The sequence below is a fragment of the Phyllobates terribilis genome, unplaced genomic scaffold (genome assembly GCF_046119375.1).
Source record: "Phyllobates terribilis strain yellow unplaced genomic scaffold, ASM4611937v1 Scaffold_2__4_contigs__length_985480577, whole genome shotgun sequence".
Taxonomy (NCBI): Eukaryota; Metazoa; Chordata; class Amphibia; order Anura; family Dendrobatidae; genus Phyllobates; species Phyllobates terribilis.
Window position 1 is genome coordinate 855440044 of NW_027362762.1, and position 16970 is coordinate 855457013.

General features: G+C 42.9%; 1 protein-coding gene across 4 annotated transcripts in view; it reads right to left on the reverse strand.

Annotated features, from left to right (window-relative positions):
- Window positions 1-16970, reverse strand: part of GIT1 (GIT ArfGAP 1) — a 155141-nt gene that overhangs the window by 17934 nt on the left and 120237 nt on the right. For all 4 annotated transcript variants that reach the window (XM_073667955.1, XM_073667956.1, XM_073667953.1 and 1 more), the window contains 2 exons: window positions 4185-4282; window positions 3978-4089 (listed from right to left, as the gene is read on the reverse strand). In XM_073667955.1, coding sequence (XP_073524056.1) covers window positions 3978-4089; window positions 4185-4282 — 210 coding nt within the window. The remainder of the gene's footprint in view (window positions 1-3977; window positions 4090-4184; window positions 4283-16970) is intronic.

Consider the following 16970-nt stretch of genomic DNA (forward strand, 5'->3'; position numbering starts at 1 on the left):
AGAGAATCCCAACCCCCACACACTGCTTCTAGCAGCAAGATTGTGCCCTCTTTCACATTGATGCATATAATACACACAATTCAGACACACACTCTGACTACAGTAGCCCCCAATCACCACACATTGTTTCTAGCTGTGCCCCCTTTAACATTGATGCATATAATGTAATGTTCGGCTCCTGCGCTCAGCGCGTTGTCTCTGCTCCTCTGCGGCCCAGGCGCAGGCAGCAGTGTGATGAGGTCAGTAGCTGGATGACATCATCACCCTGCTGCACTTCGGACCCGGGGCTGACAGGAGCTCGCTCCTCTGCCTCAGGCCCAGCGCAGCACTGCTGAAATGTATTCGCGCCTAAAATACGCAAATGCATTTGAACATGGGAGCGGAGCGGCGTGCGAGCGGCGGCGGGCCTGGCGTGCGTGCCCATAGAGAGGGCTCCGAGTGCCACCTATGGCACGCGTGCCCATAGGTTCGCCACCACTGCTCTATATGATGGCAAGTGATAAAGTTATATGCTACAGTACTGTATACACGGGTGTAGATATAGCGTCGACTTATAGAGCACTGTATACAGTAATGCAAAATGTGAGAGCTTTTAAGGGCTTTTTGATGAAATAATCTTTAGTAAATTATTTTAACAATATACGGATAGAGAAATAGGAGCTTCCAATCTTTATAGAATATATAATACAAATAGAATATGATAAAAGAACATAGATTAAGATTATATTTTAGGGACTAAACTAAATATTCGAAAATTACTTGAGTTTAAATCACACAAAATATAAGATATGAAAAGGAAGCGGAAAGAAAAGGAAAAAAAAGGGGGGAGGGGAAAAAGGCCTTAAGAGGAGGGGGATGAGGTAGAGGGGGGGTAAATATTAAAGGGAAGGGGAGGAATCAGGGAAAAGATGGGTGGGAAACTAAAGGGGAAGAAAAATAGAAAAGTCTTCTGAGAGTTATTTCTCATGGATGTTACACAACTATTGACAAATATTCAATATCTAAGGGCTTTTTCACATGCAGCGGTTTTGTCACGGAAAATGTAGCATTTTACAGTACCAATAAAGTGAATGAGATTCCTGAAATCTAATGCACCCTTTTTTCCTTGCAGTTTTGAACCAAAGCGTCTTTATGAATCTGCAACATTTTCACCCATCGAAATGAAAGGGAAAAAAACCCCACACAAGTATTTTACGAAGCATTTTTCCTGCCATCACTCGAGTATTTGCAGCAGATTTTTCTGCAGCAAAAACCCAATGTGTGCATATACCCTAATACTGTCACAGCGAAACATGCGGGTGGGTCAATCACACATGATGGGTGTATGAACACTGTACCTATATGTACACTTATACATCTATATACACGGTAAGATCCTGACAAAGACCTGGTCTCTGAGGAATATAAGAATAAGTCCGTGCTATGCCGTCTGTCACATATCTACTGCAATCCGGGGCCTTGAAAATATATGGCATAATTGTATTGTACAGAACTTCTCCCGGGCAATTTGCAAATGCCATTTTATAAAGTACAAGTTTCTTATTAAAGTTAATTTCTTCACAAGTGCAATAAGCCTCTTCTCGGAGGAGCAAACGCAGCAGCGTGATTAATAGAAGTGATCTGCTTTGTAATGATGTCAGGAGAAACCAAATAACAGAATCGGCCCTCGTCACACACATTTACCCTCCTTACACCTGTGGAGATAAGTTACATCATGGGTTCACTTACATATTACTCTGGTGCAATATAGAAAACGGCACAAACTCTGCCGACACTATTCACTGAGCATATCCGTGCCACATCACAGCTAAGTGCAGGCTAGTCAGGTACATAAGTGCTGGAGGAGCACTCAATGGGGCAACAATTGGGTGGGTAAACCTTGAACGTGATATTCTTTAAATCATACACAGCAGATGAAAGTTGGTCTAATCTGGTGATTTCGGGAGGCTAAGCCTCCAGACTCCCCCCGACAGATGATGTTAGAGAATAGAAGGATTGGACAGTTGGGATTTCAGCAGCAGAGAAAGGTTTCTCCGCACCGTATTGAAAACACATGAAAGCTCGGCCGAGCCTTGTGTGTGAATACTTTCACAAGCCACTGTATATGTATGAGGGGGGAGTCCAGAGAGATAGTGGTCTGCAGAATGAACATTCGTCCCAGTTATCTCACATGTATGGCCAGATTAAGAGCCCAGAAATAATGTGCATATTGCAGTCATCACTTCCTACCATATTATCCTGATCTAAAAGATAACAGACATATTGCTGGCAGCTAGTAGTCACATAATGCTAGAAAGGTGTGATAAAAGTAAAACACTTGTTGCAATTCATAGCAGTACTATAATGGAGAAAATGAGTTATTCCATCTCAGCAAACGTCTACCAGCGGTTCCATACGTCTTCACTGACATCGTCGGTCAATGGTGAGCAAGAGCGCATGCGCAGTGCCTCTCTTATATTGGCATCACCTTTAACGTGTAACCATCAATTTAATTTTTATTTCATAAATAAATAATATGTATGAAAATAACCAACTTTGTAACATATCTCATCAGAGAAATGTGTTTCTTTCTCCGCCAAGACTATTATTCATTCTCAATTCACGGGTAAAATCTGTATTCAAAGAAGACATATTGTTACATATGGAGATAGAATCTTATCAGTAGCAGCTGTCATCTCCTATGTAGAGAAGAAGAGGTGAGGGAGGAGCAGGAGCTATAGGCAGAGCTCCTCCCCATCCCATCTACAGTGGCATGTAAAAGTTTGGGCACCCCTGGTCAAAATTACTGTTATTGTGAACAGTTAGGCAAGCTGAAGATGAAATGATCTCTAAAAGGCCTTAAAAGGGGTTTTCCCAGGAGCAAAAGTTGTTATAGACCTTGGAATGATAATAACTACCACAACTGGATGTGTTTAAATAAAATGTTCCTGTGCTGAGATAATCTTATAAATGTGCCCCTGCTGTGTACTGTGTAATGGCTGTGTCTGACCGTACAGGAACATGGTCTGATCATACCACATCTCCTGGGAGATGAGATCTCACTCTGCGCATGCGCCATTTTTCCGGAGCCCACCAGAGGGAGCTGAATGGCAAAGGGGATTCCGCTCACCGGCGCTGACATCTAATGAGCGCCCAGGCATTGCAGCATCGCCCCACTCCTGGCGCCTGCCTCCTGTGAACCCGCTCCACCTCCTCCCGGTAAGTTACCATTAAAACAAATTAAAAGACGCACCATCATTTTATTTTAAAAATAATTTTTCCTATTTTCCACCCCAAAATTTGAGGTGTGGTATATAGTCCGGCGCATCATATAATATTCAAAATAAGGTATATATATTTTTTTGCCTAAAATACAAAGGAAATGTGTCATCTTTAACTTTAGCCCTTTTAGAGATCATTTCATCTTCAACTTGCATAATTGTTCACAATAACAGTAACTTTGACCAGGGGTGCCCAAACTTTTACATGCCACTGTATGTAGAATCTCATCAGTAGCAGCTGCCATCTCCTATCTCAGTAATGAGAAAGTCTGTCTTCACTGAATACAGATTTTACCAGAGAATTTTGAAAATGACGGATCAATCCTGTCTGAGAAAGAAGCAGATTTCTCTGATAAGATATATTACAAAGCTGCTTATTCCCATGCATACTATTGATCTATGAAATAAAAACAAAGGTTACTCTTTAATAAAAAAAAAAACTGTATGCGCTGGACCCTCAAATGTTGCAGGAGACTGATAAACTGGTCAATTAGGACCAGAAAGGAGGGGTTTGGGAGGGTTTACTCCCGGCCTGAGCCACGGACAGCAGACTCTTGCCAAGACTGAATAAAAATTAGGTACGTTAACTTTGTTTAATGGCGCCTATCTCGTGGTGACGGAGATCTAGTAGGGTAAAATGTGCCAATCTGTTCCTTTAGAACTAGCAAATGGTTTCAATAATATTCGTTTATTTTGTAATCTAGAGGCAGTGATTACCTGTTGGAATTACAGAGGTTTTGCCCTGTTGTCTTCTTTTGGCTTCACTCAGAATATCAATGATTAAAGTAGCAAACTCACGAGCATTGAAACGAGCCAATTTCTGGCGCCCCTAAAAGAGACACAGTGACAAGTTTTTACAGTAGGCTTATAGAACAGGGAGGTAGAACAACTGTGGAAAAAAAAAGAAAATAAAGACACCAATACCTGATTCCTTGTAGCAGAATATTCAGGGTTAACTGGAAGGAATGGGACAGCGCTGCGCTCCGTGACCAATGTGCTGTGATTCTGAGTCGTTAGCCAAACTGTTGGATAGAAGGACAGGATGGGGAATGATGAGAGTCTGATACATATGTGTAAAGCCGTCAGTGACCGGCACCCCAGCAACATAATCTGCATTCTTAATTCTGTAAATTTGAGGACTACGTTGTATTAACTACTGTGCATAGTTAAAGCAGCTGTCCCATCATTAAAAGGGATATAATATTGACGGCCTCTCATAACATAGGTCACCAATATCAGAATGGGGTGGTCTGCCAACCAGAACCCCCACTGATCAGCTGTTATTAGCTCCAGCAGCTAAAGGATGGAAAAGCTGAACAGCACAGCTCTGTACACTGTAGCAGCCGCTGCAGGGTACTAGAGATCAGCTCATATTGAAGAGTATAGGAGCGGATCTGCAGTTCTTAGCACTGGCCGCTAAACCTCAAACGGAAATGCACAGCAACTCCATTAATTGTGTCGTACCCTCACCGATCTGATATTGGCGACCTACCCTAGGGATAGATCATCAATATTATATGCCCAGTCATTAACTTAAAATACTGTGTTCATTGTATACATTATGAAAAATATCTGCTAGTTTCCTGTACAATATTACAAGAATAATCCAGTGCAGACATTACTGACACAGTACGGCGCTACCTAGTGTTCAAAGTGAGTAGCAATGTGTACATCCACCTATAGAGCTGCAGGTGGTCACACATGGCCCGTCACTCTCCTTACTGACAGTCCTCTGCTATGAACTTTACACATTCACACTTTGTGCCATTTCATTAAGTTTTTATTGAACTTTTTCCAATGTATTTGCAGGGAAAATAAAAAGGAACTACGCTGCCAGCAGGGAACGGAAACATTCTACTCAAAGCCCGACGCCGACCGCAGAAATTCAAAACAGTTCCACATAAGGGACACCTCACTTGTGGTGTACCAATTAACTTGGAAAATCTTGAAAAGTTCCCAAACTCAATCTATGCAGCATTTGTTTTGTAAATTAATCTGTCACACACCACAAAACAATCTACGGCACATACATTACTAAATAGATCTCGCAGTTCTGATGAAATTGGTGTAATTAAAGTCCATGTCAGAATGGATGTCTAATCTTTTTTATAATCTCCGCCCACTCAGCCTGATTAAAGGTTCCTCAGTGTCCCTCCTCCCTGCTGCTATTCTATCACAGTGCTCAGTACAAGCTGCTGCTATTCTATCACAGTGCTCAGTACAAGCTGCTGCTATTCTATCACAGTGCTCAGTACAAGCTGCTGCTATTATATCACAGTGCTCAGTACAAGCTGCTGCTATTATATCACAGGGCTCAGTACAAGCTGCTGCTATTATATCACAGTGCTCAGTATAAGCTGCTGCTATTATATCACAGTGCTCAGTACAAGCTGCTGCTATTATATCACAGTGCTCAGTATAAGCTACTGCTATTACATCACAGGGCTCAGGACAAGCTGCTGCTATTATATCACAGTGCTCAGGACAAGCTGCTGCTATTATATCACAGTGCTCAGTACAAGCTGCTGCTATTATATCACAGTGCTCAGGACAAGCTGCTGCTATTATATCACATTGCTCAGTACAAGCTGCTGCTATTATATCACAGTGCTCAAGACAAGCTGCTGCTATTATATCACAGTGCTCAGGACAAGCTGCTGCTATTATATCACAGTGCTCAGTACAAGCTGCTGCTATTATATCACAGTGCTCAAGACAAGCTGCTGCTATTATATCACAGTGCTCAGGACAAGCTGCTGTTATTATATCACAGTGCTCAGGACAAGCTGCTGCTACTATATCACAGTGCTCACTACAAGCTGCAGCTATTATATCACAGTGCTCAGGACAAGCTGCTGCTATTATATCACAGTGCTCAGGACAAGCTGCTGCTATTATATCACAGTGCTCAGTACAAGCTGCTGCTATTATACCACAGTGCTCAGGAGAAGCTGCTGCTATTATATCACAGTGCTTAGTACAAGTTGCTGCTATTATATCATACTGCTCAGTACAAGCTGCAGCTATTATATCACAGGGCTCAGTACAAGCTGCTGCTATTATATCACAGTGCTCAGGACAAGCTGCTGCTATTATATCACAGTGCTCAGTACAAGCTGCTGCTATTATATCATACTGCTCAGTACAAGCTGCTGCTATTATATCACAGGGCTCAGTACAAGCTGCTGCTATTATATCACAGTGCTCACTAGCTGCTACTATTATATGATAGTGCTCAGGACAAGCTGCTGCTATTATATCACAGTGCTCAGGACAAGCTGCTGCTATTATATCACAGTGCTTAGTACAAGTTGCTGCTATTATATCATACTGCTCAGTACAAGCTGCTGCTTTTATATCACAGGGCTCAGTACAAGCTGCTGCTATTATATCACAGTGCTCAGTACAAGCTGCTGCTATTATATCACAGTGCTCAGTACAAGCTGCTGCTATTATATCACATTGCTCAGTACAAGCTGCTGCTATTATATCACAGGGCTCAGTACAAGCTGCTGCTATTATATCACAGTGCTCACTACAAGCTGCTACTATTATATCACAGTGCTCAGGACAAGCTGCTGCTATTATATCACAGTGCTCAGGACAAGCTGCTGCTATTATAGCACAGTGCTCAGGACAAGCTGCTGCTATTATATCACAGTGCTCAGTACAAGCTGCTGCTATTATATCACAGTGCTCAGGACAAGCTGCTGCTATTATATCACAGTGCTCAGGACAAGCTGCTGCTATTATATCACAGTGCTCAGGACAAGCTGCTGCTATTATATCACAGTGCTCAGTACAAGCTGCTGCTATTATATCACAGTGCTCACTACAAACTGCTGCTATTATATCACAGTGCTCACTACAAACTGCTGCTATTATATCACAGTGCTCAGGACAAGCTGCTGCTATTATATCACAGTGCTCAGGACAAGCTGCTGCTATTATATCACAGTGCTCAGGACAAGCTGCTGCTATTATATCACAGTGCTCAGGACAAGCTGCTGCTATTATATCACAGTGCTCACGACAAGCTGCTGCTATTATATCACAGTGCTCAGTACAAGCTGCTGCTATTATATCACAGTGCTCAGTACAAGCTGCTGCTATTATATCACAGCACTCAGTACAAGCTGCTGCTATTATATCACAGCGCTCAGTACAAGCTGCTGCTATTATATCACAGCGCTCAGTACAAGCTGCTGCTATTATATCACAGCGCTCAGGACAAGCTGCTGCTATTATATCACAGCGCTCAGGACAAGCTGCTGCTATTATATCACAGTGCTCAAGACAAGCTGCTGCTATTATATCACAGTGCTCAGGACAAGCTGCTGCTATTATATCACAGTGCTCAGTACAAGCTGCTGCTATTATATCACAGTGCTCAAGACAAGCTGCTGCTATTATATCACAGTGCTCAGGACAAGCTGCTGTTATTATATCACAGTGCTCAGGACAAGCTGCTGCTACTATATCACAGTGCTCACTACAAGCTGCAGCTATTATATCACAGTGCTCAGGACAAGCTGCTGCTATTATATCACAGTGCTCAGGACAAGCTGCTGCTATTATATCACAGTGCTCAGTACAAGCTGCTGCTATTATACCACAGTGCTCAGGACAAGCTGCTGCTATTATATCACAGTGCTTAGTACAAGTTGCTGCTATTATATCATACTGCTCAGTACAAGCTGCAGCTATTATATCACAGGGCTCAGTACAAGCTGCTGCTATTATATCACAGTGCTCAGGACAAGCTGCTGCTATTATATCACAGTGCTCAGTACAAGCTGCTGCTATTATATCATACTGCTCAGTACAAGCTGCTGCTATTATATCACAGGGCTCAGTACAAGCTGCTGCTATTATATCACAGTGCTCACTAGCTGCTACTATTATATGATAGTGCTCAGGACAAGCTGCTGCTATTATATCACAGTGCTCAGGACAAGCTGCTGCTATTATATCACAGTGCTTAGTACAAGTTGCTGCTATTATATCATACTGCTCAGTACAAGCTGCTGCTTTTATATCACAGGGCTCAGTACAAGCTGCTGCTATTATATCACAGTGCTCAGTACAAGCTGCTGCTATTATATCACAGTGCTCAGTACAAGCTGCTGCTATTATATCACATTGCTCAGTACAAGCTGCTGCTATTATATCACAGGGCTCAGTACAAGCTGCTGCTATTATATCACAGTGCTCACTACAAGCTGCTACTATTATATCACAGTGCTCAGGACAAGCTGCTGCTATTATATCACAGTGCTCAGGACAAGCTGCTGCTATTATAGCACAGTGCTCAGGACAAGCTGCTGCTATTATATCACAGTGCTCAGTACAAGCTGCTGCTATTATATCACAGTGCTCAGGACAAGCTGCTGCTATTATATCACAGTGCTCAGGACAAGCTGCTGCTATTATATCACAGTGCTCAGGACAAGCTGCTGCTATTATATCACAGTGCTCAGTACAAGCTGCTGCTATTATATCACAGTGCTCACTACAAACTGCTGCTATTATATCACAGTGCTCAGGACAAGCTGCTGCTATTATATCACAGTGCTCAGGACAAGCTGCTGCTATTATATCACAGTGCTCAGGACAAGCTGCTGCTATTATATCACAGTGCTCAGGACAAGCTGCTGCTATTATATCACAGTGCTCACGACAAGCTGCTGCTATTATATCACAGTGCTCACGACAAGCTGCTGCTATTATATCACAGTGCTCAGTACAAGCTGCTGCTATTATATCACAGTGCTCAGTACAAGCTGCTGCTATTACAGCACAGTGCTCAGGACAAGCTGCTGCTATTATATCACAGCGCTCAGTACAAGCTGCTGCTATTATATCACAGCGCTCAGGACAAGCTGCTGCTATTATATCACAGTGCTCAGGACAAGCTGCTGCTATTATATCACAGTGCTCAGTACAAGCTGCTGCTATTACAGCACAGTGCTCAGGACAAGCTGCTGCTATTATATCACAGTGCTCAGGACAAGCTGCTGCTATTATATCACAGTGCTCAGTACAAGCTGCTGCTATTACAGCACAGTGCTCAGGACAAGCTGCTGCTATTATATCACAGGGCTCAGGACAAGCTGCTGCTATTATATCACAGGGCTCAGTACAAGCTGCTGCTATTATATCACAGGGCTCAGTACAAGCTGCAGCTATTATAGCACAGTGCTCAGGACAAGCTGCTGCTATTATAGCACAGTGCTCAGGACAAGCTGCTGCTATTATATCACAGTGCTCAGGACAAGCTGCTGCTATTATAGCACAGTGCTCAGGACAAGCTGCTGCTATTATAGCACAGTGCTCAGGACAAGCTGCTGCTATTATAGCACAGTGCTCAGGACAAGCTGCTGCTATTATAGCACAGTGCTCAGGACAAGCTGCTGCTATTATAGCACAGTGCTCACAACAAGCTGCTGCTATTATAGCACAGTGCTCAGGACAAGCTGCTGCTTTCAAGTCAGGCTGGGAGATTGAATATACTTTGATTCTGGAGAGCTCTCACTCTTCAGCTGGACACACAAAATTATTTTCTTCCCCTCATCAGGATTATACAGCCAATCTGATGTGGAGTGTACATTAAGTACGTCAGCCTTATCTAAGAGATTTTTTTTTTATAATGAATGCAGTGTGTATTGTGGAAAATAGTTACGGACCCACTTAAACTAGCACTCATATTACTAGGTGAAAAAATGCAGAAATATAAATTTTTTTTTAAAAAAAAGGATTATGCTGAGGTATTTAAAGAGACAGAGACTTTTAAACCAATGTGGTAAAGTGTAAACATGCCATAAATGCAAAATATAAAGTCAGGCCGCTGTGGTCTAGTACTGCACACAGACGTCTGCTGTGGCTGAGAAGTAGATGAGGCAACCAAATAATAATCAAGACTTTATTATTATAATGCTAGGGTCACACGACCGTATTAAAAAAATAATAATAATAATAATAAAAATCAGTCTAATTTTAGTATAGAAAAGTGGGATGATTTTTTTTTTCTCTCTCGTCATCTGTATACAATCTGTTTTATTACAGCAGCATCCATTAATCATTACAAGATCCTTTACAGTTTGTTATGTTACAGTATGGCAATCTGTCAGAAAAGATCAGATGTTATACTGTGGCATATTTTTTTTTCTCTCAGTCCCATAGACTTGAATTGGTGAGTCTCATCAGATTTATTTATTTTAGTTAATTCCACAGCACTTTCCAGACATTATCTTCACTGTCCCCATTGGGGCTCACAATCTAGATTCCCTATTAGTATGTTTTTGGAGTGTGGCAGGAAACCGGAGAACCCGTAGGAAACCCACACAAACACGGGGAGAACATACAAACTCCTTGCAGATGTTCTTTTACGGAAGAAACTAGTGCATGAAGCGGTCATATTTGGATCGGGAGAGCCGCCAGCCGGTCTGTGCACTGCATTCCAATCTTGGTCCAATTTATACGTCCGTCTGACTGTACCCTAACTCTGTTGTGCCATTCCTCTATTGTTTATCTTTTTTGACTAGATTAAGAACTGTGTGTTATTATTTGGGGGATTGTCCCTGTATAGTCTGACACTGTTCAACTAGAGCAGATAGAACTAACCTGTCTAGGGACACACCTTATTGCCAATGGAGATTGTAGTGTCCAGTTATCAATTTATTCCTACAATTCCAGGAGGAAAAACAGCGGACTAACACCAAGCACAGTGTCAGTGCTCTGATCCACCTCTCCTGTCTGCAGCAGCCAGGGCTGTGGAGTTGGAGTCTGTGTCCAATTTGGTGGAGTCCAGAGTCTGACTCCAACTCCTAAAATATATAATAGATTGGGTACAGTACAGTAGTTCAATGCAGTTTGTGGGGAATATTTTTTCATAAGAATTTGGGAAAGTTATGAAATGTCCTATAAATGTCTGTCCTATTCCTGATCTAAGGGTCTAGACTTTTAGCTGAGATGAATCTGTGCTACAGTAAATTTATCACTTAAACATGAGCCATGTATGAGGGAGTCGGAGTCGTGGAGTCATGGAAATGAGGCGTCAGAGGTTTGGCTTACAGACGCCACAGCCCTGCACCCCATACTCCCTGTATGTGTTACTTTCAAGTGGTTATTAGGGCATGCTTGTTTTGTACATTACTGCAATTTTTTTGCACAGTTCTGAGATATCTACTGGTCTAATTATCAAATACAAATATGTATTTTTGAATTTTTCAGACACACTGTGTTTACTATATATCATGACTGTGTTTACATTATAATTTGCTACTTTTGCACATAAAACCTATCTGGTAAATTTTTATTCATCACATATATATTTGATATTTATGAATCTCTCTCTCTCTCTCGCTCTCTCTCTATATATATTTATTTTGAGCTGTTCATATATATTTGGTAAAGATATCTATTTATTTATCTACTGCTCTGACTCTATGTAGGACTTAGATCCACATCACCCAATGAGCGACTTGTTTTTTGTTGCATATTTTGCATAAGTTTTTATATTGGCTCATATATAGATATCATGATATCCGTTTGTGGATTTATTTTTTTTTACCATGAATATCAAATAGATGACTTCATATTCTTCTTCATAGTATTACTACTGTGCAATACATTCTGTATGTTTACAATCCATGGAGATATGGGGTTATTCAGTCCACATTGTTCCTTTTTTAAAAAAAAAAGTTTTATTAATTATGTTTGGATAAATGTTTAAAAAAGATTACTTGTTATTATCTATTTGGATATTGGTGCTTCCTCTTTTTTCTGATGTATGTATTACTTGGGAGTTAACCCTCGTTATGTGCCACAGGGACGGCCGTCGTGCCATGCCGCGGGGGCGGCCCTCGTGCCATGCCGCGGGGGCGGCCCTCGTGCCATGCCGCGGGGGCGGCCCTCGTGCCATGCCGCGGGGGCGGCCCTCGTGCCATGCCGCGGGGGCGGCCCTCGTGCCATGCCGCGGGGGCGGCCGTCGTGCTATGCCGCGGGGGCGGCCGTCGTGCTATGCAGCGGGGGCAGCTGTCATGCACAGACCTCCTCTGGCTATCAGACTGCCTTGTACAGGATCCAGTGCCTGGGAAATGCACAGTACAATCCCCTTTTACATGTGAAATATACTCTTCACACATGGATCCTCTTATGTTAATGCATCAAATGGTTGAATAATAAGAGAACTGAGCATTTCTGCATAGCAAACAGCATAAAAGGGAGAAATACAGCCAGACTACACGATCGTTGCATAACATAGGAGCAATGACTAATGGCTGGCATAAGGACAGCACTGTAGGTGGGCGTGATCGTGAGGAAACTCCTGAGACGCGTCCAAGAGCAACTAATGAATGAACACCTGCGCTTGCAGCATCGGGCGCTGCGGAGTCAGCACTAGTGTGTTTCTCTGGGCACCCACTCTGTAATTACACAGCTCCCATTAACCTCAGTTTTGTTTTCCCAGCTGCTCTTAGAAGGAGAAAACAAAAAGCATATTCATATATTCTACTCACTCCGCTGTGCCCTGCCATCCCAGGAAACCTAACGCTCCAACACCGCACAGGCCAGATAGGATGACGGGGTGTGTGCGCACAGGCCGCGGCTTGTACGAGGCCTCCCCATGGTCTGCGCATGCCGTCTGCTAGGCCGCCATCCCCATGTCAAAAGGCCTGGCTGATCCATCAGCGGATATAGCACAGGTTTATCCATGCCTGCCTCTGTACTGAAATACTGTACGCGGGCGCTCCGTGGGCTGGATAATGATGGCAGTATTTCGGAGAACAGATTTAGGCCATGTTCATATGGTGTTTCTGCCACACATTAGTGGCTCCGTTGGGGCTTCTGTCTGAGACCCTGAAAAACAGGATTTGGGAGCAACCCCCAACGGGGCCATTGACTTTAATAAGCGGGGTCCACTGTACTTTTGTGCTTGCCTAAAAGGTGAAGGCTGCCGAAAAGTAGGTCAGAGAGCACAAAGTGACTCCGTCTGCTTCATTAAGCTCAATGGCCCCCTCTGGTGGGCTCTGTCTGAATCTCGTATTTCACGGCTTCAGACGAAAGCCCAATAGGGCCACTGATGTGTGGCAAGAACGCAATGTGAACACAGTTCAAGGCTGGAGCTACACAGACATTTAGATACTTGGCTTCTTATTTCCACAAAAAAAAACATGATACATGTGATTTTCACATAGCTCTATGGTTGGGGGGGGGGGGGGGGAATAGTCACACTACATTTAATAATTGTTACTAACCCCCATTTAATAAGTACATATTACTCACTGGAAACACAGACATGTGAAGGGGTCTGATAATGGTCTTCAATTAGGACTCATTCACACATCAGTTTTTCTCGCATGAGTGCTATTCATTTTTTTTCCACAGATCGCACTCATACCTATGATATTTGGGGTGTTCACATGTCCGATTTTTTCCTTGGACTGAGTGATCCATGGAAAATATCGGGAACATATCTGATTTTGATACAAGGGTCGGTTCAAAATCGGTAATGCAAGTCTATGGATCCGTGATAATAAATTTAAAAAAATTTAAAAAAATAAAATCGGACTGCACTTGGATGACATCTGAGTGAGGTCCGATGATTTTCATGGACTGTCAGAAAGGTGTAGAAACTGTTTATTTTTTATCTCTCCACGTATGAGAAAAACTGATGATACTTGGACCGTACTCTGATCAGAATAATTGGTCAGTTTTTCTCGTACGTGGAAAATACTGATATCTGAATGAGCCCTAAGAGTTTTGAAGTTGTCTGACCTAGTGTGTATATCCCTTAGGCCACGTGCACATGTTCAGTATTTGGTCAGTATTTTACATCAGTATTTGTAAGCCAAAACCAGGAGTGGGTGATAAATGTAGAGGTGGTGACGTGTTTCTATTATACTTTTCCTCTGATTGTTCCACTACTGACCAAATACTGAACGCGTGAACGTGGCCTTGCAATTAAAGTGGTTTTCTACTAATATAACTGCACGACTCGTTAAAGGGATGATTGTGACTTGTAGGATTGCTGCTTCCAATAGGTGGCGCTATAGAGTTCAAGTCCTCTTTTTCTCTGAAGAGGCAATTTGCATATTCATTTTCTCTGGAGTTTTGTAAATCTGAAGCATCTTTTCTTAGCTTTTTGGGCTGTTTCACGAAGGCTTTTTTGACTGTGTTCTTTTTCAGCCCTTTTTGGGCATCTCTTTATTGGTGCTTTCCTGATTTTTTTAAAGGGAACCTGTTAGGTCAGAAAATGCTGTTAACCTGAAGATATAGGGTTAATTTGCAGGTTATTAGCGTTATGAAGGTGCCCAGTCACTGTACTGAAAAAAGTAAAAAAAATTTCCTGCACTATCTCCTGGGGGCCGCCGGCTTTCAGTGATATAGGCGTGCTGGCACAGCTTCAGTCACCGCTCAGTATATAGTGAGATCTGAGGGTCAGCACACCCTGACACTTTGACTGACAGCTGATTCTGCACTGATGCACCGGCTGTCAGTCAGTGCCAGGGCGTGGTTACAGCTGCAGCTCATCATGTACTTCCCAGTGACTGAAGCCGTGCCTCTATGACTGAAAGCTGGAGGCTGCTGGCGGAAATAAAGTTCATTTCCTCCTGGTAGCCAGGCTTTTAGTGTGGCAGCCACAAATCTTTAGAACGATGTGAACATGAAAATTAGCCACATATCTGCAGACTAAAGGGACTGTCAGCACAAAATGACTGTTCAAACCAAGTACAGGTGCTCGGTGCACCATGGCAAGTCCACACAAATGAGTGCACGTTCCCACCATCTCTGCTCTTCTCGGAGTCCATGAAGCCAGAGCTGTCAATCAAAAAGAAGGAGAGTGGAGGTGCAGATTGAGGGAACAGCAGGTGGGAAGGTGTATATAAATGTTTGGTCCCGCCATGATGCACCGAGATCCTGTACTTGGTTTGAACAGTCATTCTGTGCTGACCGAGCCCCTTTAATAGCATTTGTGGACATGGCAGGTTCCCTTTAAGCTTGGTGTCTTTGAAAGCTTTAAGCATTTAAAAGATGTTTAATATCCTTAACACATGAACAGCAAGTTGTTTTCCCATTCAAATTAATAGGACTTTTTATTCTTTTTATTGTTTTATTAGCACTTTTCCCACCTTTCTATTTAGCAGACCGGCTCAAAAACCAGCAGAAGACAACGCAGTGTGAATATACTCTTAAAGTGTATAAAGGTCACTGCCATTTAGAAATATGTAGGCACACCAGCAAGCTGCAGAAGGTCAAAGAGACAGGAAAGTTGTTGGTAATTACTGGTCATTGTGAGATTTCCTGGCTACTAGTCATTACAATCAAATGAAAGACACGGCTTCTCTACATGTGCTCTACTTCCGCCCTTCCTCTGGGCCAAATATAGAGGACAAGAAAACATTCTACTCTGTGGGTTCAGTGGTTAAAATAACAGGCACAACAGACCGATTCTACCCCCACCACTGCCATCCAGCATTTCATTCTCCTGACATAGAGTACGTATGTGCAGCCCATTAAAGGGGTTGCCCATCATTCCATATGACACAACAACTAAGGGGCACATTTCCTCAAAGACATAAGTTAGTTAGTGATGACTGATGGAATGGGGTGTGAAATATTTCAGGTTTAATTCTTACTATGACACCATCACTGTGCATATTATCCCACTATTGTGACATTACTGTGTGCATTATCCCTGTGCATAAGGAAGGCTGAAGTATTCATTAGCCTTTCATGTTCTGAACTTGCTGCAGAAGTTGACAGTGGAGCGAGGTGCTACTTTGCAATGGTTGGTTGGAGAATGAGGCCATATTGGAAGCCGATCAGATAAAATCTACCTAGAGAAAAGTTATTGTAGATCAGACGTCCCCATCCCACGGCTTAATGGCACTTGATGGGTGGCAGGAGGCTATTTGCAAGCTCGGCGGTCAGTCCTAGGACACAGCTAGACCTCCACATGGCAACTTTTGCAGGGTAGCTCTGCTGCCACGCTGTCCCTTTAAAAAAAAAATCTCCAGCAGATGTGCTACATGTGCCTGATAGAAGACCATCCAGAATGCCATGGCCCGCCACAGAGGAGCAGCTCGGGAATGCATACACAGGCTGTGGAGGTGGAGAGGTGAATATGGTAAATTGGAGATGGGATTATGCAGTTAGGTGGAGGGGCTGATTGAAGATAGATGCAATACTGATAGCAGAAATATCACATGGGGGTAAAGTGGGAAGAGAGGGGACACAGAGTCTATGTGTGGGAGCTTTGGTTGCCATTATACAGGAAATTAGGGTCTCCAGATGTCACTACTCTAAGGCTCAGTGCCCACTATGCGTTTTTTAAGCATTTCTGCAGCAACAATTCCGCCGCGGAAACGCTTAAAAAACGCTTGGTAGAAGGTCTGCAATGCACATGCTGCGGAAATTTCCGCTGCGGATTATTGCGGAAAAATCCGCAGCACTACCAATTATTTTGTGTAATCGCGGCGTTTTCGCCGCCATTGACTTGCATTGTATTGCTTAATATCCGCATGACTTCATGGACGTCATGGAAGGTCCTTTTACACCACCGTGAGCCGCCCAAGAACCCGGACACACCGTACAGAAGACTGGGGGCCATCAGAAGGTGCGTATAATGTTTTTTCATTATTATTTTTTACCATTTATATTCTTTTTTTAACTATTAACTTGGTCACACTATATAAATCCATGCCGGTT